The sequence below is a fragment of the Hylobates moloch genome, unplaced genomic scaffold (assembly GCF_009828535.3).
Source record: "Hylobates moloch isolate HMO894 unplaced genomic scaffold, HMol_V3 SCAFFOLD_28, whole genome shotgun sequence".
In the NCBI taxonomy this organism is placed as follows: domain Eukaryota; kingdom Metazoa; phylum Chordata; class Mammalia; order Primates; family Hylobatidae; genus Hylobates; species Hylobates moloch.
In genome coordinates, this window is record NW_026652303.1 from 2,329,555 (window position 1) to 2,353,286 (window position 23,732).

Here is a 23,732-nt window from a genome sequence, read left to right on the forward strand (position 1 = left end):
AAAAAAAAAAAAAAAAAGTTGAGATGCACTCTTTTATTTTTTTGAGATGGAGTCTTGCTCTGTGGCCCAGGCTGGAGTACAGTGGCGTGATGTCAGCTCTCTGCAGCCTCTGCCTCCAGGGTTCCAGCGATTCTCCTGCCTCAGCCTCCTGCGTAGCTGCGATTACAGGCATGCCACCACGCCCGGCTAATTTTTGTATTTTTAGTAGAGACAGGGTTTTGCCATGTTGGCCAGGCTGGTCTCGAACTCCTGACCTCAGGTGATCCACCTGCCTCGGCCTCTGAAAGTGTTGAGATTACAGGTGAGCCACCGTGCCCAGCTGAGATGCACTTTCAAATCCTGTAAAGTTGAATGTGACACTATGCCTATTTTTACCACCTTGACTTTCAACATCAACATTTCAAGGGGAGAAAAGGAGCACATATTAGTATGTCTCGAGTTAACTCCCTATCTTCTAGTTTTCTTTATTTGCACCATGTAAATAAAGATGCAGATCCCTTTTCTGTTTTTGTTTTGTGTTTGTTTTTGTAGAGATGGAGGATCTCGCTATGTTGCCCAGGCTGGTCTTGAACTCCTGGCCTCAAGCGATCCTCCCACCTCAGCCTCCCAAAGTGCTAGGATTACAGACGTAAGCCACAGAGCCTGGCCAGATGCAGGTCCTTTACCCCAAGTATGTGTCAAAGGTGGCTGGGACCCTTCTTCCTGTGCTGACCTCCCCCTCCTCACCCTCCTCTTCTTCACTTTTTTTGCTTTCCCCAGCCCAACTGTACATGATACACCAAAATCACCCCCACATTTCCCAGGTTCTTGCTGCAGGTAAAGAGTACCAAACAAGACCATATCATTCCCTTGTAGTTTGTGGTTAGCAGAAACCTTTCAATTTTTTTTTTTTTTTTTTTTTTTTTTTGAGACACAGTCTTGCTCTGTTGCCCAGGCTAGAGTGCAGTGGTGCGATCTCGAATCACTGCAGACTCCACCTCCTGGGTTCAAGCAATTTTCCTGCCTCAGCCTCCCGAGTAGCTGGGACCACAGGGGCCCGCCACCATGCTCAGGTAATTTTTGTATTTTTAGTAGAGACGGAGTTTTGCCATGTTGGCCAGACTGGTCTCAAACTCCTCACCTCAGGTGATCCGCTCATGCCGGCCTCCCAAAGTGCTGGGATTACAGGTGTGAGCCACTGCACCCGGCCTGAGAAAGTATTTTTACGTGCTCCCTGCATGCTGGTTGTGAATGAGTTAAAGATTGTAGCTTAGTGAGCACAGCGGGAGGCTGTTAAATGCATTATAAAATAGCCTAAAAGATGTGGCAGCAGCAGGCAGGAGAGGCTCAGACCAGAGGCTCAACCCACTCCCACTGCTGGGAGTGAAGGGAGTAAGTGACTGATAAGAGGCCTCTAAAAATAACGGAGGGGGCTTCCAGGACAGGCAGCCAGTGCTCACCCGTGCAGGCCTGGCACGGTGGAATCCATTCACAACCACACTTCATCACAGCCTTCCGTTAGGGCGCTTCTTTTAATTCAAAACTCCTATGGAATTTTTATGTGCCTTAGATTTGTCTGACTAGCTACGAAGAGGAAAATCAAAAAGCTCCATCTTTGATTTGGGATCACTGATATGGGGATGTACTTTTTGGTGCCCCTAAAACCTCCTTTCATTTTGGAGTGGCCTCTTCCACACAATGTATAGTTTTTTAACTCATGTGTGATTGAATGATCCCGCCATTTTTAAATGCGCTGCTATCCACCCAAGTCTCTCCAATGCCCAGAAAGCCCAGTCGTGGTGCTCACGTACTCACTGGTGCTGAGGTTCAGCTAGAAACAATTCCAGCATCCCACTAGGTCACAAAGATGGCCAAAATGTTAAAGGGAGTGGTCGGTGTGTCCCCTGTAGAAGCCTCTGGAGCCCGAACTCACAGGCACCTCCGTCTTCATACTGTCCTGCTAGTCACTGGTCTTTTCCCACCCTGTAGACACTTCAAAGTGCAGGAAAAAGACTAATCCTTCCAACAGGCCACATACCCATGTGTGATACAGTCTTGTACTGACAGGTCTTTCGACATCAACCATTAGTGAAACAACATCATCCATGCCTTGTTTCTCAAAAGAATATCACTACAGAAGCCAAGTATTTCTATGCCTTTCTTCTGGGTGGAGACACCTAATCACATGCTTGTGTGAGACAGGGTCAATATGCGGAAAACATTACTTGGAAAAGATAAGATAATTTTAAAGAAGATGTAGAAAAAGCTTTCATTCACTTAATTTTCTGAATATACCCAAGAAGGAGGGATCTCTGCATGGATATAGTGCATATAAGATGCAGGGCTGGGCCGGGCGCGGTGGCTCACGTCTGTAATCCTGGCACTTTGGGAGGACGAGGCAGGCGGATCACGAGGTCAGGAGATCGAGACCATCCTGGCTAACACGGTGAAACCCTGTCTCTACTAAAAATACGAAAATTTAGCCGGGCGTGGTGGCGGGCGCCTGTAATCCCAGCTACTCAGGAGGCTGAGGCAGGAGAATCATTTGAACCTGGGAGGTGGAGGCTGCAGTGAGCCGAGATCGTGCCACTGCACTCTAGCCTGGCAACAGAGCGAGACTGTCTCAAAAACAGACTGTCAAAAAAAAAAAAAAAAAGACGCAGGGCTGGACGTGCTACTCAGTAGGGTCCCAGCTACTTGGGAGGCTGAGACAGGAGGATTGTTGAGTCCAGGAGTTCCAGGCTGCAGTGAGCTATGATCGTGCTACTAGTACTCCAAAACAAAACTTTTTTTTTTTTTTTTTTGAGACGGAGTCTCTCTCTCTGTCGTCCAGGCTGGAGTGCGTTGGTATAATCTTGGCTCACTGCCAGCTCCACCTCCCAGGTTCACGCCATTCTCCTGCCTCAGCCGCCCGAGTAGCTGGGACTACAGGCACCCGCCACCACGCCCGGCTAATTTTTTGTATTTTTAGTAGAGACGGGGTTTCACCGTGTTAGCCAGGATGGTCTCGATCTCCTGACCTCGTGATCTGCCCGCCTCGGCCTCCCAAAGTGCTGGGATTACAGGCGTGAGCCACCGCGCCCGGCCAAAACTTTTAAAAAGGTGCAGTAAAAATAAAGGCTGGATACGGATGAAGCTACTTCATGCTACAACATTCCAGAAGGAAAAATAACTTGAAGTTATCACTGCCAAGCAAGACCTTGGGTAGGCTTTTGCTTTATGTTTTTCTAACGTATGAATGAAAGTTACCCTTAATAAGTGTGGAAAGTGAAATACAGAAGTTACTTCCTGGACTGAACGTCTCTCACCCTATTTTTAAGAGTATACACTATTCTCAATTACAGCATTATAAAAAAATTATAACACTTCTTTAATAATAACAAACTAGGTGCCTTTTAATATTTTAAACAGCTTTGTCATAACAAGCCCCTTCGAGGTTAAAAAAGAAAGTCGTATAGAATATTAATGGAGTCAAATAAATGTGAAAATATATGAAAAGTTGCATCTTCAGTGATGTAGTAAGAAACCAACACTTGAAATCATTTCATGTACAAAAATCTCACTTTGGCCAAGAATTACTGGTGCTTCACACTGCGGTGTTACCTGCTATTAACCTAGGTTTATCTCCAGATAAATGTTCTGTGAGTCCCAATTTATGAAATCAATCTCCAGGTCTACAATGGGTATGTGCAAATACACATTTTCCTTTCGAAAATATCCATGATCTCCCTGTCCCCAAAGCTGCAAAGGCTCCATGATCCCAAGAAGGGCTAAGCTACAGTGGTCCCTGCTGGCTATGTGTTCCCCACCCCCAAGCTCCATATAATGTAGAGACAGCCCGTGTGTTCAAAACCTGGAGCATCATCTTTCTTTTCTCACTTTTCCAAATACTTAGCAATTAAGAGATAAATTATAAATCGTTTTCTTTTACTTTAGAGGCTTAAAAGAAAAAAAAACTTTAAAGGAATATGTTGATTATTAATTAATAATATTACAAAATATTAATGTTTTTATCCAAAACTTAGCTATCAGGTTTCAGTGACACCACCACCATCGTTTTTGGTTGAGAAAAAGAAGTGCGATACTGCAGAAACGACATGTTCATTTTTCAGGCTTAGAATCACCAGTGCTCCCCATCCCCAGGCACATCAGGATGGCTTACAGTGATATCTGGAACTAGTTATCTTTCCCCCAAGATTCATAGCATTGTCCTGGAATTTTTCCAGGAATTCTCTGCATTCTAAGTCCATCCCTTATAGGCTACACACCCAACCTCCCTTGTTCTAAAGCTCATTAACCAGAAAACCTCCAAGCAGAGATACATTCAAATTCATAAAAGCAAGGATCCCATACAGGAGCATATCGGTGACATCATCATTGGACCTGGTGGTTTTTTTTTGGGGGGGGGGGTGGGGTGGGGACAGGGTCTTGCTCTGTTGTTCAGGCTGGAATGCAGTAGCACAAGTGATCTTCCTACTTCAGCTTCCCAAGTAACTGGGACTACAGGCACGTGCCACCATGCCCAGCTAAATTTTTAATTTTTTGTGGAGAGGAGGTCTCCCCTATGTTGACCATGCTGGTCTCAAACTCCTGGACTCAAGTGATCCGCCTGCCTTGGCCTCCCAAAGTGCTGGGATTACAGGCATAAGCCACCGTGCCCAGTCCCAATCCCTGGTCTTGATATTGATGTTTCCCGATCCCTTAAACATCTGGGCAGGCATGTAAGAATGCGGGTCACTAAGCAAGTATTAGCATCTTCACAACGAGAAAGAGGTCTTTTGCAAGGTATTCTACAGTTATGCTCTTTCTAGCTGTGAAACTTGGGTAATTATCAAATCATGAGAAACTTACTTTTATGATAGAAACAGGGTTACAGAACCACTTTCTGCAGGATTATTGTGAGGAATACATGATAATGTCCACAAAGTGCTGAACAACACCTGCCAGACTAGGCGCTCAGGAAGTGGTAGTTATTAATCCAGCAGTTGTGAAAGTATCAATTTTGTGTCTCCAAAGTCTCTTGACAAGGAATCTGTCTCCATAGCAGATGTGAAACACCCATGTGCAAGGTATTTTTTTCTCCTGTAAAAATTATTTGCATCAGAAAGTGCATTATAAATAATCTAGAACTAACATGAACGTTGGAGGATTGATTCTTCCCCAGTTTCTACTTTAAAGAATAATGTCCCTATTTCTCATGATACTTCACAGTTTGCAATGTATCAATATTATCAGTTTCAGTAATGTGGGTGACTTAGAGAAAAGAGAAAAGGTACTTGCTTAATTCAAAAAGCATTTTTTTGGCTGGGCGTGGTGGCTCACACCACTTTGGGAGGCTGAGGCGGGTGGATCACCTGAGGTCAGGAGTTCAAGACCAGCCTGGCCAACATGGCGAAACCTCGTCTCTACTAATACAAACATTAGCCGGGCGTGGTGGCGGGTGCCTGTAATCCCAGCTGCTTGGGAGGCTGAGGCAGGGAGAATTGCTTGAACCAGGGAGGTGGAGGTTGCAGTGAGCTGAGATTGCGCCACTGCACTCCAGCCTGGGTGACAGAGTGAGACTTCATCTCAAAAAAAAAAAAAAAGGCATTTTTATGCTGGCATGCTATTTACAGTTGAGTGGGGAAGGGGATGATCATCGTGTCACATCACTTATTTCTTATTTCAAAGCTAACTTATTGCAAATGAGATGTGAGAGAAAGAGACCCCAAGAATGGCAACAGTATGTAATGTGAATAAGCAATCATTTTGTAATTCAATTTCCACTGCATTCATTTTAGTGGTTTCTGTAAACTGGGTTGTGTGTGTGTGTGGGGGGGATAATAGTATTAAGTGACAGCTTTTCCTTACTTTCAGAAATGCAAACTTGTTCCTAAGTAGTTCCTACAAAATGCCATCAGTCCTGCTAATGAATTGTAAAATTTAAACACATGCCTCCTAAAATAACATAGTACTAAAGAGAACTACAATAACCTTCTATAGTATTTAAGTGAATAATCCCAAAGATGCAAGAGACCTTTAAGATTTCATTAAACTTTACTGTCAATTTATTTTTAATTTTATTTTTTTGAGATGGAGTCTTGCTCTGTCACCCAGGCTGGAGTGCAGTGGCACAATCTCGGCTCACTGCAACCTCTGCCTCCCAGGTTCAAGCGATTCTCCTGCCTCAGCCTCCTGAGCAGCTGGGATCACAGGTGCACACTACCACGCCCTGCTAATTTTTGTATTTTTAGTACAGACGGGGTTTCACCATGTTGGTCAGGCTAGTCTTGTACTCCTGACCTCGTGATCCGCCCGCCTCAGCCTCCCAAAGTGCTGGAATCACAGGTGTGAGTCGCCATGACCGGCCACCTTACTGTCAATTTTTTTTTTTTTTTTTCGAGACAGAGTCTCACTCTGTTGCCCAGGCTGGAGTGCAGAGGTGTGATCTCGGCTCACTGCAAGCTCTGCCTCCCGAGTTCACGCCATTCTCCTGCCTCAGCCTCCCAAGTAGCTGGGACTACAGGCACCCGCCACCACGCCCGGCTAATTTTTTTGTATTTTTAGTAGAGATGGGGTTTCACCATGTGAGCCAGGATGGTCTCGATCTCCTGATCTCGTGATCTGCCCGCCTCGGCCTCCCAAAGTGCTGGGATTACAGGCGTGAGCCACTACACCTGGCCGTTACTGTCAATTTTTAAAGCTCTCATGGCTTTTCAAGATTCTGAGCAACTATTTAAAGATGATGATTATGAATCTTCCCCATCAGAATAACTTGCAGAGGAAAAACCAAATGACAGCTGAAACTCCCTTTCATTTTTACTTTTTCCACTACATAAGATTTCTTGCTGGTAAATTTTTGGAGTTAAGATTTTCTGTGCACTTTCTTATTACCAGGAAAAAGTGTAAAATTTTGCCATATCCTCCACACCCACATTGTAAGAAAAGTAAATTCAGAAAACAATAGAGCCAATTACCTGATTTTGCCTTAAAAATCAGTCCTTCCCGCTATTTCCATTCATTTATCATTCCATTGGGATTATCTGAGCCAACTATTACAAGCCCCCTCAAGTGCTCCAAGTTTAACCTTTAATTACTGCTAAAACTTTAGACCACCTCCTTTTACCATAGGAATCTCAGTATGCGACTAATTGAACAGTGAATATAATAAAAATCATATTGTACCCGAAAAGTACTCAGAAAAAAGTCATGATCTCAGAAGCACCACCCCGAGCTGTGACTCCCTACAATACACATTTGCATATTTCATTCATAGAAAAATTAATGATCTGGGGAAAAAAATGGAGATTTTTGTGTTTTCAATTTTTTTCATATTGTACAGTCTATTTATTAACAGCTTCAAGATATGGCATAAACTTTCAAGCTGAGTAAAATGGTAGAAAGGTTAGCCAAGTCAACTTGGGGGTCGAATTTTAAGGAAATCTCAAAGTAAACAAGCTAATCTATAGGAAGTGAGAGACAATTTTAGTATTGCTGAACTTTCACATTCTTTTAAATTCCACAGGAGCGCATGGCTTTGCAGGAGCAGTTACATTGAGAAAATTTTAAGTCCTAGAAATTCTATAGTTGCTTTAAAAAAAAAACAAAACATGTAGGCCAGGTGTGGTGGCTCACGCCTATAATCCCAGCACTTTGGGAGACCGAGGCGGGCAGATCACAAGGTCAAGAGATCGAGACCATCCTGGCCAACTTGATGAAACCCCGGCTCTACTAAAAATACAAAAATTATCTGGGCGTGGTGGCGCATGCCTGTAACCCCAGCTACTCGGGAGGCTGAGGCAGGAGAATCGCTTGAACCTGGGAGGTGGAGGTTGCAGTGAGCCAAGATCACACCATTGCACTCCAGTCTGGCAAAAGAGCAAGACTCCATCTCAAAAAAAAAAAAAAAAAAAAAAAAAAAACCGAAAAAAAAATAGATTTGGCAGGAATGATCTCAAATATTTAAAGAATAAAGAAGTGCTGTTCCTATAAAGTTAAATTCACAAATGCAGTTTAATTTTGATGAGAGGAAGAGAAAATACGCAGGTTAGGTCACAGTACAATGGCATAAGACTATCAAATGTCAAGTTAGAGGAGCTGTAAGAGCATTCTAAAAGTTTGATGCGTGTAAGTTATTTGCTAGAAGTAGGCATTAAATATTATAATTCATACTCACGGCCAGATTCTTCCTAGAAAGTAAGCTAAAGAAACAAACTTTTTTTTTTTTTTTTTTTTTTTTTTACTATTTGTTGCCTAGTGTTGCTTCCTGGCCACCGATTTTATAATAACTATGGCTTTATTAAAACCACCACTTAAAGCACAGCTTAAATGTTAGTCCCCTAAACCACTAAGTGTACCTTTATTCAAAGTTCCTAGTAAACAAGTCAAAATGCAAACACTTGTAATTTGCCCAGAAGAGGAATGTATTCGGTCTATGACTACGGCAAGAGATTAAGCTTTCACAACTTATTTTCAAATTCACACAAATCTGACATGTTTCTATTCAGTCGGCTGCTGTTGTTCCTCTCCACATCCCTCTCTCCCTAAGGGGAAAGGTACAACCCCGAACAAAATATACTAAAAGTCTCCCATAGGCACAGTCAAGAAGATTCCAGCTTAGCCAAAAATGAAACACTGAGGTTGTCTGATTCTTGCTGAGCCAAAGGGAGAATGTTCTTCTGATGAAAAACTCAGCACACGGAGGGAAATAAATGCCAATACGGTCCAGCCACTGACCTGCCGGGCTCCCCACCAAACGCTCATTCTACGGAAGGAAGCCCTTTTCGTGCCCCGTGCCTGCCGTCCAGGGAGGACAAAAGCGACCTGGCTTGTGCCTTACCTGTGATGGTGATGGTCCCCAGCATATTTTAAGTAGCACTACTGTACAGCAGATCAGCTTAGCGGGTCCCTGACCTCCCCGGCAGACGCCTCGTCTCCTTCCTGTCAACCCCAGGTGGTTTCGGTGGGATCAGAGCGGACTAAACGCCCAGCCACTCCCGGAGGAGGATCGGGGAGAACAGGAGGTGCCCTCGGAGCTGCCGCAGCGAAAAGCGGAGCGCGGATGCATTTCCCCAGATAATTATAGGCGGACCCACCACCCACGCCCCCACCCAGCCACCCACACGCGGGCTGGCGTTGGCCCCTCCCTTGCTGTGCTCCAGGACTTTGGGAGCGCAAACTTCTCGGCCCGGGCTGCACAAGCAGGGGGTCACGTGCTTCACCTTAAAGCCCTCCCCCGAGCTGGGCTCTGTGAGTGGTCAGCGGGCTCTGCAGAGTCCCGGGAGGGTTTAAAGGGTGCCGAGCATGAGTTCGATGCTGGAGCCGCCGCATTGGATCTAAACGGTTACTTCATTCCTGGCACCGATTTACTAATACTTCTGTATCTCAGCTTTTTAAGTCATTTCAAGGAACTAGCCACACAGACATTAAATTCTCCCTCCATTTTGAAGACTGCATTCTGCATCCTTATGTTTGTTTAAAGGTTGGTGTGGTGCAAAACACCTTCCTTCTTGGCACCTGTAGCATTTGATATTTTCACCATCTGTGTCTTACACATACACACACGTTGCACTGATCTGAGGATTGGCAACTCTCAGTAGTGCTGTTTCCTGAACTCTTTGAGAAGGGCTCTTAGAAGTGAACTTGTTCCTTCTAACAAGTGCTGTCTTCAACACTTGACCAAGGCAACTTTTCAAAAGCAGACTTGAGCATGAGGTTTTTCTAAATGGCAGAAGTCAGCTAACCTTTTAGATCAAACTATGTCATGTTCCAATTTTTAGACACTATCATATCTCTAACATGCAAGCACACAACTCGGAAATCAAAGCCTATGCTAAAAGTTCGGAAGAGTTCAGGAAGCCCTAGAATACTTCAATTCTTTCTCATTGAAGCTTCAGGTTTGTTCTTTGTAAAGACACGAGTGACGAATGAGTTGGTGTGGTCTCACAATTTTAATACACTTTTTTTGTACGCCAATTTTTTGTTAGAGTAAGTCCGTTAGGTCCCCTGGGTTTGTTCCCTTCTTTCATCCTTTCCCTATTTATCACTTCATGCCTTGCCTGCCTGACCCATTAACACCAGCTCTTCCCATACACAAACAAAAAGGAAAGTTTTACTATTGCACTTCTCTTCAGAGAATGAAGATCTTGTTCATTATTGCTTGGGGCAGGGAGGAGGGAGGGGAGCCGCGGCGTGGACCACAGTGGGCACAGCAAAGAGAAGGGTGGGCAAGGAACAGGAGAATCAGGGAAAAATGGAAGTTAAGTCCAGGAGAGCTGGCTGGCGTGGCACGTAGTTGCGCTTTTTGGGCACCAGGGGGCGCGATGCACCACACTTGGGCCCAGAGTGAGCAGCGTGAAGGCCGCTTCCTTGCCGGTAACAGGACCTAGTTACAAAAATCAGCTTCAGCCTCTCCAAAAACCTGGCTTCCGTTTCATATCCTGGCAAATACCCGCCTGGCAGGAACAGGGAATGATGGGCCTTGTCCTGACTCAGTGAGATATTGCCTGGAAGCCGACTCCCAGACCCAGCCATTGAGCAGCTTCCCAACCTTTTATCTTCTCTAGAGAAGTCTCAACTCTAGTTCACAAATTGTTCCAATTTTAATAATGAGGCTGGTGTGTGTGTGAAATGCTGCTGGTACTGACCATCATTCTGGAGTCCACAGAGCCAAGGGGGCAGGGCAACTTGGCCATTCCTCTCCTCCCAATCCCAGCCCCGGAGTGTCCTGGCTGTGCAAATCATGGATAAAGACGACTTGGGATGTTGCATCAGGGTCTACGTTAATAAGTCCCTTCCCCAGAGATGTCCCAGGAGCCGTGGGTGATCTGGGATCTGAGGGCTTGGTTCTGCATCATTTCTCAGCACCAGTGGTTGGGGACAACACAGGGCTATCATCTGGTGCCACTTCTGAAATCGAGTCTGCCCTTGCAGAGCAGAATGAATTTCCAGCTCCTCTCCTTTCTATCGGTCCAAATTCTAACAATAGGACAAGCAACAGCTATTCCACTGAGCTGGATAGGAAGAAAAATAAAAACACACAAAATGTCACTAGTTACACATTTAATACCCTAAACAACATTTTCAAAGGTCACTGTACTGCTGTTCAGTTTTGGCACTGAAACATTTCTTTTTATGACATTCATGAAGATGCTAACACATCTGATTTGATATTCTTTTTTTGGGGATGGAGTCTCGCTCTTGCCGCCCAGGCTAGGGTGCAATGACGCAATCTCGGCTCATTGCAACCTCTGACCCCCCGTTCAAGTGATTCTCCTGCCTCAGCCTCCCAAGTAGCTGGGATTACAGGTGCATGCCACCACGCCCGGCTAATTTTTGTACTTTTAGTAGAGACGGGGTTTCACTATGTTGGCCAGGCTGGTCTCGAACTCCTGACCTCAGGTGATCCACCCGCCTCAGCCTCCCAAAGCGCTGGGATTACAGGCATGAGCCACTGTGTCCGGCCTGATTTGATATTCTTAAAGAGGCAATTAAAATCACGGCAGAGCAATAGATCATGTGGCAAGCTGTAGACTCTCTCAGCCAATGGGTCTCCTTTGATCTCTGCCTCTAAGAATGATCAAGGACAGGGTGCATGGCCCAGCTGCCCAGCGAGCCTCTGTGTGTCTGCGTTTACAAGAAAAGCCATCAATTAGGATAAAAACAGGAGTAAAGATGAGACCTAAGGTCACTGTCCAATGCAGGAGACTTTCTTTTATCATTTCCATTCTCTGTTTTTGTTAAATCAGGATTTTTAGAGGAAGACATCACCACCCAAAGCAAGAATTATAGGAAACGTTTTGCTGTATAATACGTAGGTGGATGATAGAAAACGTGTTTTCCCAAATCTGAATGGTTCACTCAACAAATATTTACCAAGTTGTTGCTCCGTATTTATTATGTGAAACACCCAGGGATCTAATTAGATGCTGCCCCTGGCCTCAGGGAGCTCAGTCGTGGGTGGTGGACACACCCAGTGGTGGGAGCGGGTGGTGGACATGCCCAGTGGCGGGAGTGGGCAGCTCCAGTTTGGTTCACCTCTGAGGTAGCCTTGGAGCTGGTCTCTGAAGGGATGAGGTGACACTCCCTACCTGGGGCACAAAAGAAGGCGGTCCATAGGGAGAGACAAGCATGGGCAGAGATGCCAAGAGCAGGACATTTGGGCAATCATGAGTGGGTTCCTCATAGCTATGAGGTTCGGAGTTTACTTAGGGAGGTCTGGGAGTTGGGGGCTTGGGGGGAAGACAACATTGGAGATGAAACTAAAAATATTTATAAAGGGTTTTGAATGACATGTTAAAAACTTTGTAACCAATTATCCATTAAAAGTGAGCAAACACTCTGAGTAGCCATTTCTCTAAAGAAAATACACAAATGACCAATGAGCACATGAAAATATGTCCAACATTATTAGCCCTTAGAAAAATGCAAAATCAAAACCACCTCACACTCACTAGGATGACTATAACAAAAAAGAAAAAAGACAACAGGTTGGGCGCGGTGGCTCACACCTGTAATCCCAGCACTTTGGGAGCCTGAGGCGAGCGGATTACGAGATCAGGAGTTCGAGACCAGCCTGGCCAACATGATGAAACCCCGTCCCTACTAAAAATACAAAAATTAGCCGGGCGTGGTGGCGGGTGCCTGTAATCCCAGCTACTGAGGAGGCTGAGGCAGGAGAATTGCTTGAACCCAGAGGGGTGGAGGTTGCAGTAAGATATCACACCACTGCACTCCAGCCTGGGCGACAAAGTGAGACTCTGTCTTAAAAAAAAAAAAAAAAAAAAAAAGACAACAACATAAAGCTGATGTGCCTGGTTTAAAAAACAGGGGCAGGTGGCGGGGGGCAAGGAAGACCACAATAACAAGGAATGGTGAAACTGGAACCCTCATACATTGCTGTTGGGAAGGTAAAATGGTACAGCTACTTTGGAAAATAGGCTGGTAGTTCCTCAAAATGTTAAACATAAATTTATTATATGACCCAGCAATTCTCCTAGACATATAACCAAGAGCAATGAAAATACACACCCACACAAAAACTTGTCCATCAATGTTCATTACAGCATAATATTCCTAGTAGCCAAAAGTGGAAGCAACCTAAATATCTATCAGCTCATGCAGAGATAAATAAAATTGAGCTTATCTAATGGAAATGGGTTAGTAATAAAAAGTAATAAGAAATAAAGTACTGAAACATGCTATAACATAGATGAATATTGAAAAAACTTTAAGTGAAAGAAGCTAGTCACCAAAGAGCACATATTGTTTAATTCCATTTATTTGAAATGTCTACAAGAGGCAAATCTATAGACATAAAGTAGTTAGTGGTTACCTAGGACTGGGGGTTTTGGCGGGAGAGGGAGTGACAGCTAACCAGGATGGAGTTTCTTTACGAGGTAATGAAAATGTCCTGGCTGGGTGTGGTGGCTCACACCTATAATCCCAACACTTTGGGAGGCCGAGGCAGGCAGATCACTTGAGGTCGGGAGTTCAAGACCAGCCTGGCCAACATGGTGAAATCCCATCTCTATTAAAAATACAAAATTTAGCCAGACATTGTGGCACATGCCTGTAATCCCAGCTACTCGGGAGGCTGAGGCATGAGAATCACTTGAACCCAGGAGGTGGAGGTTGCAGTGAGCTGAGATCACGCCATTGCACTCCAGCCTGGGCAACAGAGCAAGACTCCCTCTCAAAAAAAAAAAAAGAAAGAGAGAAAAGAAAATGTCCCACAGTTGATTATGGGGGTGGTTATACAACTCTGTGAATATAGCAAAAACCACTGAACTGTGTACTTTAAATGAGTCAACTGCATAGTATGTGAATTATAGCTCACAAAAGCTGGTTTGTTTCTTTAAAAAATAACTTTGTGCTGCTGGTTCTGAAGACTATAGGGAACCAATGGAAGCTTGAGGCAGGCGATGGTGGCACTGAATTTGACTGTGATTTAGAAAAGGCAACCAGGCTGTGATGACGGGAGGAAGAGACTGAAGCAACAAAACAGATGGACGCGGTAGTGACGAAGGTGAGCGAGGAGTCCAAAGTTACGGTGCCCACAAGATGAAAGATGCAATGCGAATCTATGGGATCATCCGAACGGAATGATGTCCATGAAATAAGAATGGCCTGGAACCCTGAGGAAGAGGAATCTGAAAAAGGACCCTGGGAATGGACAGGGATTAGGGGCAATGAGGGAGAAAGTGGCAGCGAAGCCACATGTGGAGAGGATTAAAACATGGAAACAGTGGTCCACAGTGTGGCAGCACAAAGTAGTGACACAGGCCGGGCGAGGTGGCCCATGCCTGTAATCCTAGCACTTCGGGAGGCCGAGATGGGAGGATTGCTTGAGGCCAGGAGTTCGAGAACAGCCTGGGCAACACAGCAAGACCCCATCTCTGTAAAAAACAAAAGCAAAAAACAAAGCAGTGACACAGGAAGAGAATGGGAGAGGCCTCAGAGTGTGCAGTCTGGAGGCGGGACCAGCGGACAGACGGCTGCAATAAAGCAGGCTACTCTCCCCTTTTTTTCCTGAAAGGGAGGGGACAGGGACCACTACACTCAGAATTAAAACCAATATTAGGCTCTCCAACTTCCTTCAAGGATGCTTAGGTATTTAACCCAAATATGAGTGTCACGGAATGGAAGAATGGACTTGCACACCAAATTCAACCCTCCCTGGCCTCCTCTCCTCTCATTTTCTCTTTAACCTGGCATCACCCTTGGAGGAAAAGAAGCCAAAAACCAGTAGGTTCTCTTTTCTTCTTGCTGGAAAAGGACAGATGAAATAGAAGGGAGAATCGATGCCACTGTTATTCCTTTAAATGAACCTTGAGCACGTGTTTGGAGGTTCTAGCAGGGGAGCACAGCTACTTGTACACCCTTGACCGAAGACCAGTCCTCCTCTATCGGGGATGGTCGTCCTCTTCGACCAAGTGTGCAGCTTCAGGAGGGACGCAGATGGAGTGGTGAGGGAGGAAGGGGACACCCGCCTAGTCAGCCAGATCAGCCAAGTCAACCCTGGCAATCAGTGGGGTGACCTCACCTCCTGTTATTCCTTTGAAATGCTCCAAGATAATTTAAAGTTGAGTGAAATACAGCTCCAAATTGGATAACTGTAAAAGAGGAGATCTATCTATCTATCTATATCTCTATCTAGATATCTATCTATATCTAGATGTCTATCTATATCTAGATATCTATCTATCTATATCTAGATATAGGTATAGGTAGTAGATACATAGATAGATAGATAGATAGATAGATAGATAGATAGATAGATAGATAGACATCTGTCTGTAGATGTATCTATCTATACACACCCTGAATCTAAATGACACTGTCAGGTTATCTACAGGATGGGCAGGCTCTCTGCTGCATGCTATGCACATAGATAAATATCAACTAATTGAGTTTTATGGTCCAGTTGAACTGGACATGTTTGTATAGACATGGTTATTGCTATTCAAAATCCAAGATAAATACTCTGAAGAATAGTTCCTCAAAGGAATTGTTATGATACAACAGAAACACTAAAGGAGAATTTTAAAACCACTTTAAAAAGCAAGAGGAAAATAAACATTAAAAACTCAAATAATAAAAGTGATGTAGAATAAATATTATTTCTCTCCTTGAGTCCACATATATTTATTTCTTTACCTAGGCAATTCTATGAAATAGACCAAATGAAAAAGTATAGATATGTGTAAAAAAATTACTCAGAAATGAGGTACATGAATTTTTCTTTTCTTTTCTTAGAGACAGGGTCTCACTCTGTCACCCAGGCTAGAGCATAAATGGTGAGATTCATTGCAACCTCAACCTCCTGGGCTCAAGTAATTCTCCTGTCTGAGCCTCTGGAGTAGCTGGAACTACAGGCATGCACCACCACACCTAGATAATTTTTTTATTTTTATTTTTTTGTAGAGGTGGGGTCTTGCTGTGTTGCCCAGGCTGGTCTCAAAATCCTGGGCTCAAGTGATCCTCCCACCTTGGCCTCCCAGAGCACTGGAATTACAGGCATGAGCCACTGCGTCCAGCCAAGTGCATGAGTTTCTAGACTGAAAGAGCTCAAAGAACCCAGCACATTGAATGGAAATGGATTCACATGGAGAGTCTTCATTACAAGATATTCAGAAGACTGAAGACCAAAAGGAGTCCATGAGCTACACAAGGGATGAAGACTCAAAACAGCATCAGATTCCAATGGCCAGACATCTATCAAGGTGACACTGACACAGAATCCTAAGATATTTGAACATACTCAACAGAAATGGACTTGACTGGGGAATACTTAGGACCAAGTATGAGGAAGACATCACACTTTTTGTTCATTTTCCTAGTCCATTTGGGCTGCTATAAAAGCACCATATAAACCAGGTGGCGTATAAACAACGGACAATTTTATTTTCCACAATCCTGCAGGCTGAAAGTCAGAGATCATGAGGCCAGTGTGGTTGGGACCTGGTAATCCCGGGTTCTTCTGGACTGCAGACTGCTCCCCGTAACCTCACATGGTGAAAGGGAAGTGGCCCCTTTTATAAGGACACTAATCCCATTGATGAGGGCTCCACCCTCACGACCTAAGTACCTCGCAAAGACTTTCCCTCCAAATACCACATCACCTTAGAAGTTAGGATTTCGACATGTACATTTAGGGGGACACAAACCTTCAGTCCACACTGCTAAGCTTACACAGTGAGGTCACAGGGCTTGCGGCTCAGAGCTCGGCAGGAGGCTGCTTGGGAGCAGACCCTGGCTCCGCTCCCTGACTATTTGGTTGGACACTATCCATCTGCCACTTTATTTACAGCTAACAGTTATCTGGAAAGCAGGAATTCTCTTGCTCTAATCTCTGGCTACTGCATTGTGTAAGGCTGTATGCTAATCACCTCGCTGAGTGAAGTACCAGAAGGGTGACTGATCATTCCAGGGTTAGAAATCCATGTCAACATATATTGATGTTTTCTTCACTTTATTTGACTTCAGCTCATTTTGCAACATCCTTGAGGTAAGGGACTCCCTTATACCAGCAGCCACATACTTCAGCATCAATGACTCATGTCCTCCAGTCCATTCTTTCAGTATATAATATTTGGCTTAAAGCAAACTAAGTTGTTCTCATGTTTTAAAGAGTCTGAGAAAGAAACTGTTCTTAAAACTGGGGATACTGAAATTGAAACCCAGTCATGTTTGGCAAGCTTCCATCAAGCACATTCCTATCTGAAATATATATAAGCCCTGGAGTTTTTCTTTTAATGTGAGACAGGTTATTTTCTCGGGAGATGTTTTGCCTAGAGAAGAAAAGGAAAGACATGATAAATGTTTTCAAATACTTAGAGAGCTGCCATGTGGAAAAAGGAGGTGAGTTTATTCTCTGTAGTTCCACAAGGCAGCCCTGGGAACAGAGAAGAGCAGTTGGAGGGAGGCATATTTTAGCTCCAGGGGAATAAATGGCTTCCTTTTATGGAGAAAACTCCACAAACCTTCAAGCGGTTAAGCAGAAGAGCCTCCTGCACAGGGGTAGGCTCCTAGTTCAGAGAGCCTCAAAGCTCCCTTCTACTAACATTTCTCTGGTCCCAAATCTGACCTTCCAGTGGATCGTTCATGGAGGTGGTGTTATGAGCTGAACTGTGTCCCCCCAAAATTCACATTTGAAGTCCTAACTCCCAGTACTTCAGAAAGTTACTGCATTTGGAGACAGGGCCTTTAATGAAGTGACTAAGTTAAAATGAGGCCATTAGCCTGGGCCCTAATAAGAACAGGAGTCCTGGCCGGGTGTGGTGGCTCACACCTGTAATCCCAGCACTTTGAGAGGCCACGGCGGGCTGACCACTTGAGGTCAGGAATTCGAGACCATCCTGGCCAACATGGTGAAGAGTAGAATCCCGTCTCTACTAAAAATACAAAAATTAGCCAGGTGTGGTGATGCAAGCCTGTAATCCCAGCTACCCGGAAGGCTGAGGCAGAAGAATCACTTGAAACCAGGAGGTGGAGGTTGCAGTGAGCCAAGATCGTGCTACTGCACTCCAGCCTGGGTGACAGAGCAATACCGTGTCTCAAAAAAATTATAAGAACAGGAAATTTGGACACACCAAGAAACCAGGGATGTGCACATGCACAGAGGAAAGACCAAGTGACGATACAGTGAGAAGGTGGCCGTCTGCAAGCAACAGAGAGAGAGGCCTCAGGAGGAACCAAACCTGCAACACCAAGATCTTGGACCTCCAGCCTCCAGAACTGTGAGAAAATAAATTTCTGTTGTTTGAACTGCCAGTCGAGTATTTTGTCATGACAACCTTAGCAAATTAATACAGGGGGATAATGATCTTATGCTTGCAGTTGGTCTAAATATTGCATGTCCATGTTAAGACACACGAAAGCAACCAATTCATTCAATTAATTAAATCTAGCACATAGCACTTTTCACCTGAATGACTAATGCATGCACTGGTTGACACTAGAGGTCGGAGGAAAACTACCTGATATCAGGCTGTACTGATACTTGAACTAAAGAGCAATTTGAAAACAATTCAAAGCATGATATGCAGGAATGAATCTTAACAGGTTAAACAGTTGTTGAATTTTAAGCCCAGAGAATACATCTTCAGACATTATCAAAGCATCCTTTTCTATATGATATGGTTTGTCTGTGTCCCCACCCAAATCTCATCTTGATTTGTAGTTCCCATAATCCCCATGTTCAATGGGAGGAACTCAGTGGGAGGAAATTTAATCATGGGGGCAGTAACCCTCATGCTGTCCTCATGACAGTGAGTGAGTGCTCATGAGATCTGATGGTTTTATAAGGGGTTCTTCCCACTTTTGCTCGCCACTTCTCCTTCCTGCTGCCATGCGAAGAAGGATGTGTTTGCTTCCCCTTCCACCATTATTGTTAAGTTTCCTGAGGCCTCCCCCGCCCTGCAGAACTGTGAGTCAGTTAAACCTCTTTCCTTTATAAACTACCCAGTCTTGGGCAGTTCTTTATAACGGTGTGAGAATGGACCAATACACTATAATACAGGGTCATTGTGCTCTAGACTACATCATTGCCTTAACCATGTAAAAGTTACTATAAATTAGGTGACACTGAAACTGTTTTACACTCAAGGTGAGTCAGTCCTTGAGAAAATGCCTAAAAGATTTTCATTCCATAAATAAAACAGCCACTACAGTCTGAATGTTTGTGTCCCTCCCCACAAAAAATTTCATATGTTGAAACCTAATCACCAAGGTGCTGGTATTAGAGGGTGGGGCCTTTAGGAGGTGATCAGCCTCGGGGTGGAGCACTCATGAATGGGATTAGTGCCCTCACATAAGAGGCTTAAGGGAGTTTGTTTGTCCCCTCTGCCCTTCTGCCACATGAGGACACATAGGTGGCACCATCCAGAGAAAGTGGGACCTCACAAGACTCTGATTCTGCTGGTGCCTTGATCTGGGACTTCCCAGCCTCCAGAACTGTAAGAAATAAATTTCTGTTGCTTATAAATTACCTGGTCTAAGGTATTTTGTTGCAGCAGCCTGAACGGACTAAGACAACAGCTAAAATAATTCCATGTCTCCATTAGTGGCTTAGTTACAATCAGAGAGCCACTCCTTGTGGACCACCTCAGTCCCTTCAAGGAAAAGGGCCTAAATCTTTTTTTTTTTTTTTTTTTTTTTTTTTTGAGACAGAGTCTCACTCTGTTGCCCAGGGTGGAGTGCAATGGTGTGATCTTGGCTCACTGCAACCCTCGCCTACAGGGTTCAAGCGATTCTCCTGCCTCAGCCTCCCGAATAGCTGGGACTACAGCTGTGTGCCACCATGCCGGGCTAATTTTTGTATTTTTAGTAGAGACAGGGTTTCACTATGTTGCCCAGGCTGGTCTCGAACTCCTGACCTTGTGATCCACCCACCTCAGCCTCCCAAAGTGCTGGGATTACAGGTGTGAGCCACTGTGCCTGGCAGAAAAGGGCCTAATTCTTAGACTGTTACTTGGGCAAGCCTATAGGCTGACTTGCCTGGCTCCTTCTCAAATGGGCCAGAACATGGACCCAATTTGAAAGTGGACTTGAGTGGCCTCTGAACTATAGAGATTTATAGGTAACATCTCCAAGGCTGACTGAAAATCTTTAGGGCAAGCAGCTATGACTTTTACCAACTTCTTTCCCCCATCCCTGGCTATAACCAACCCCTATTACACAGTCCTGACCACCAGTCATTCAGCAGAACACATACAGGAGGATGAGAGGATGACGTTTGGTGGCCACATGTGTGAAGGGATTTATCTTATTCTTTGACACCAAGAGGATTATATTTCAAGATATTCTTGAATAAAACTCCCCCCTTGAACTTTTTGTTTAATTAAATTAAAACTTCAAATCTAGAAAATGGCTTTTAAGATCAGATTAGAGGCCAGGTGTGGTGGTTCATGCCTGTAATCCCAGCAGTTGGGAGGCTGAAGTGGGTGGATGACTTGAGGTTAGGAGTTTGAGACCAGCCATGGTCAACATGGCAAAACCCCATCTCTACTAAAATACAAAAATTAGCCGGGCATGGTGGTGCACGCCTGTAATTCCAGCTACTCAGGAGCCTGAGGCATGAGAATTGCTTGAACCCAGGAAGCAGAGGTTGCAGTGAGCTGAGACTGCACCACTGTACTTCAGCCTGGGTGACAGACAGAGACTTTGTCTCAAAAAAAAAGAAAAGCTTTAAAAGTATTTTTATAAAAAGGCATAATGGAATTACCAAGTGGATTGCTGCCTGCCTCAGGTCGCTTGGGTGTCTTCATTAGCTAATCCACTATTTCATTTTTAGTACCCATATAACTAGTCATATTGGTATTAGCCACAGAATTTCAGAGATGGGTGGGGATGCTCATTTCATAGATGAAAACTGACTTGCAATGAGATAAAGAAATGTATTCAAATCAAGATCACGCAAAAAGTAGTAATTAAAGAAGTCTTAGCCGTGTCTAGCCCCCTAGAATTAGTTGATTTATGAAAGGGAGAAAGGGTCAACAGAAGTCTTGCCATCCTTCTTCCTCGCTCCTTTTAAGTCAGAAGCAAAAAGAAAAGTTCACTGCACTGTCAGACTCGAATATAGTTCAGAGAAAAACATCTTGACTGCTGATTACAGAAAAATAAATCTGTGTTTCTTTAAGGATGAAGGCAGTGAAATATTTGGACCAGAAATTTGTCAATGACATAAGTAATTTCAGTGCAGCCACACTAAAAACAATTGCTGCAGATCAGGAGAATGAATTAAAACCAGTTCCCAGAAATCGCATAGCATAGTACTTTTACCTAAGTTCAAGGCCTATTTTGTGTGTGTTCCCTCCAGTCTTCAAAACATTACAAAACAGGATACAGCTTGAGAAAATGTCATGCAATAATATTGTATTTGAAATACCAAAGTGTGTGCAAGGGGACCCCTCTCTTTATCTATTGGGCACTTGTGTTTGATAGCGTTACTAGGAATCCACATTTAATCACGTGCAGGTCAGGGTCGGATTTCATGTTTCCAGGCAACACCTGGCTAACCAACAGCACGCACCTGTGAGAACCCAGCATGGTGCAGTCCTGGAAAGGGTCTGGCTTTGTCAGTGCTGATGCAACAAGGGAAAGAGAGCCTTGGATAAAACGTACAAAGCCGCAGTCTTTAAGCAGGAAATGAATTGATACGGAGTTAAAGCCAACAGATCCTCCTCACCTAGATGATTATAAATGTAATACTGCGAACTCCAACTGAAAACTGTGTCTTCATTTATTCAAGTATTTGCTGAGCACTTCCTCTGTTCCAGCTACTGGTTCAGGCTCAGAGGATTCAGCACTGAACTAAACAGCCCCCCTCACCCCATCTCCTGCCATGGACCACCCTCCGAATCCCCATCCCAAGAAATCTCTGCCCTCATGATTCTTTATTTTTTTTTTTTATTTTTTTTTTTTTGAGACAGAGTCTCCCTCTTGTAGCCTAGGCTGGGGTGCAGTGGCACGATCTCGGCTCACTGCAACCTCCACCTCCCGGGTTCAAGCAATTCTCCTGCTTCAGCCTCCCAAGTAGCTGGGACTACAGGCGCCTGCCACCATGCCCAGCTAATTTTTTTTGTATTTTTAGTAGAGATGGAGTTTCACCGTGTTAGCCAGGATAGTCTAGATCTCCTGACCTCGTGATCCGCCCACCTCAGCCTCCCAAAGTGCAGGGATTGCAGGCGTGAGCCACCGCACCTGGCCGTCCTCATGATTCGTATATTTTATTTTATTTTTTGAGACAGGGTCTCAATCTGTTGCCCAGGCTGGTACAGTGGTGCAATCATGGCTCACTGCAGCCTCAAACTCCTGGACTCAAGTCAAGCGATCCTCCCACCTTAGCCTCCCAAGCAGCTGGGAATACAGGTGTGCACCACCACGTCCAGCTAATTTTTGTAAACGTTTGTAGAGACAAGGGTCTTGCTATGCTTCCCAGCCTGGTCTCAAACTCCTGGGCTCAAGTGATCCACCCTCCTCAGCCTCCCAAAGTGCTGGGATTACAGTTGTAAGTCACCGCACCTGGGCTTGATTCTTATATTTTAGCCAAAGTGAGGGTGAGAGACAGATGTCAAATGCCAGATGTTAACAACTGGTGTAGAGAAAAGGAAAGGAGGAGTGGAGGGCTGTAATGTGGGTGACAGGCACTTCTAACAAGATACCAATGATGTCACAATTTGAAAACTAAAATAGAAAAGGAATCAAATCATAAAAATATTCCTTCTGGGCAGAGAAAGCAGCCTCTTGCAGAGAAACAGGTATGGGGTGGGGGAGTCATCTTTGAAGAGGCTCAGAGCAGGTCTTAGGGTGCCTACTATACAGATAAAGTTATTAAATGTTCAAAGCAAAGAAGAACGACTTTTAACTCAGAATGGATTTTCTATAAGGTAACAAGATCTGTAGGGAGGGCTGGGATTATCTGGCGGTAACCTTTCGGCCTTTCTGTTTCCCAGAGGAACTGTACGCCAGGAGCTGGTGGGTTCAAATGGCAAATTTAATAAAAGCAGACGATGACATTAAGAGCCATTAGAAAAATGAAATTCTCTATAGTGTTGTATTTGTTACTATATCTGGGGGAAAATACTTAGATGTAGAAAAGTGGAATCCTGTAAAACGTTAAGAAATACTTCCTCTCAAAGACTTCTGCTTTAAGCGACAGCATTTTGAGGGTTTTTGTTTTTTATTTTTCCCCAGGGGTGGGGGGTGTGATCACAGCTGGTGTCACAGTGGTGGTCCACGAGCACACACCAGGAGCCGCCTCTATACCATTGTCTGATTAGCGTAACAAGGCCTGGTTCATCTGGTCACTGGCTGACAGTTTTAAAACAGCTGGTCCCAGAGTGGCAAATGTCAAGGTCAGAGCACCCAGCTGCTTCCTGCTCCGTTGCTGCTGGTGTAAATATCCTCAACTCTGGGTACACAAAGGGTGTGAAGCCTCTGTGAACACAAATTATTTAAGGCCGGCTGTGGTGGCTCACTTCTGTAGTCCCAAGACTTTCGGAGGCCGACGTGGAAGGAAGCTTGAAGCCAAGAATTTGAGACCAGTCTGGGCAACATGGCAAAAACCTGTTTCTACAAAAGCATTTAAAAAAAAACTATCTGGCGCAGTGGCACATGCCTGTAGTCTTAACTACTGGGAAGGCTGAGCCAGGAGGATCACATGTGCCCAGAAGTTTGAGGCTGCATCGAACCATGATTGCACTATTGCACTCTGACCTGGGCGACAGAGCAAGGCCCTCTTTTAAAAAAAACTTTCTAAAGCTAAGGAAAAG

The 23,732-nt window shown here is 44.5% G+C and overlaps 1 protein-coding gene across 4 annotated transcripts in view; it reads right to left on the reverse strand.

Annotated features, from left to right (window-relative positions):
• LOC116463187 (A-kinase anchor protein 12-like) overlaps positions 1-23,732 on the reverse strand; it is a 115,247-nt gene that overhangs the window by 22,463 nt on the left and 69,052 nt on the right. The window contains exon 1 of one of the 4 annotated variants that reach the window (XM_032146188.2): positions 8,798-9,007. The exons of the other annotated variants lie outside the window; for them this stretch is intronic. Coding sequence (XP_032002079.1) covers positions 8,798-8,822 — 25 coding nt within the window. The 5' untranslated portion in view covers positions 8,823-9,007. Of the gene's footprint in view, positions 1-8,797; positions 9,008-23,732 lie in introns of those variants that run through there. 4 annotated transcript variants of the gene reach the window in all.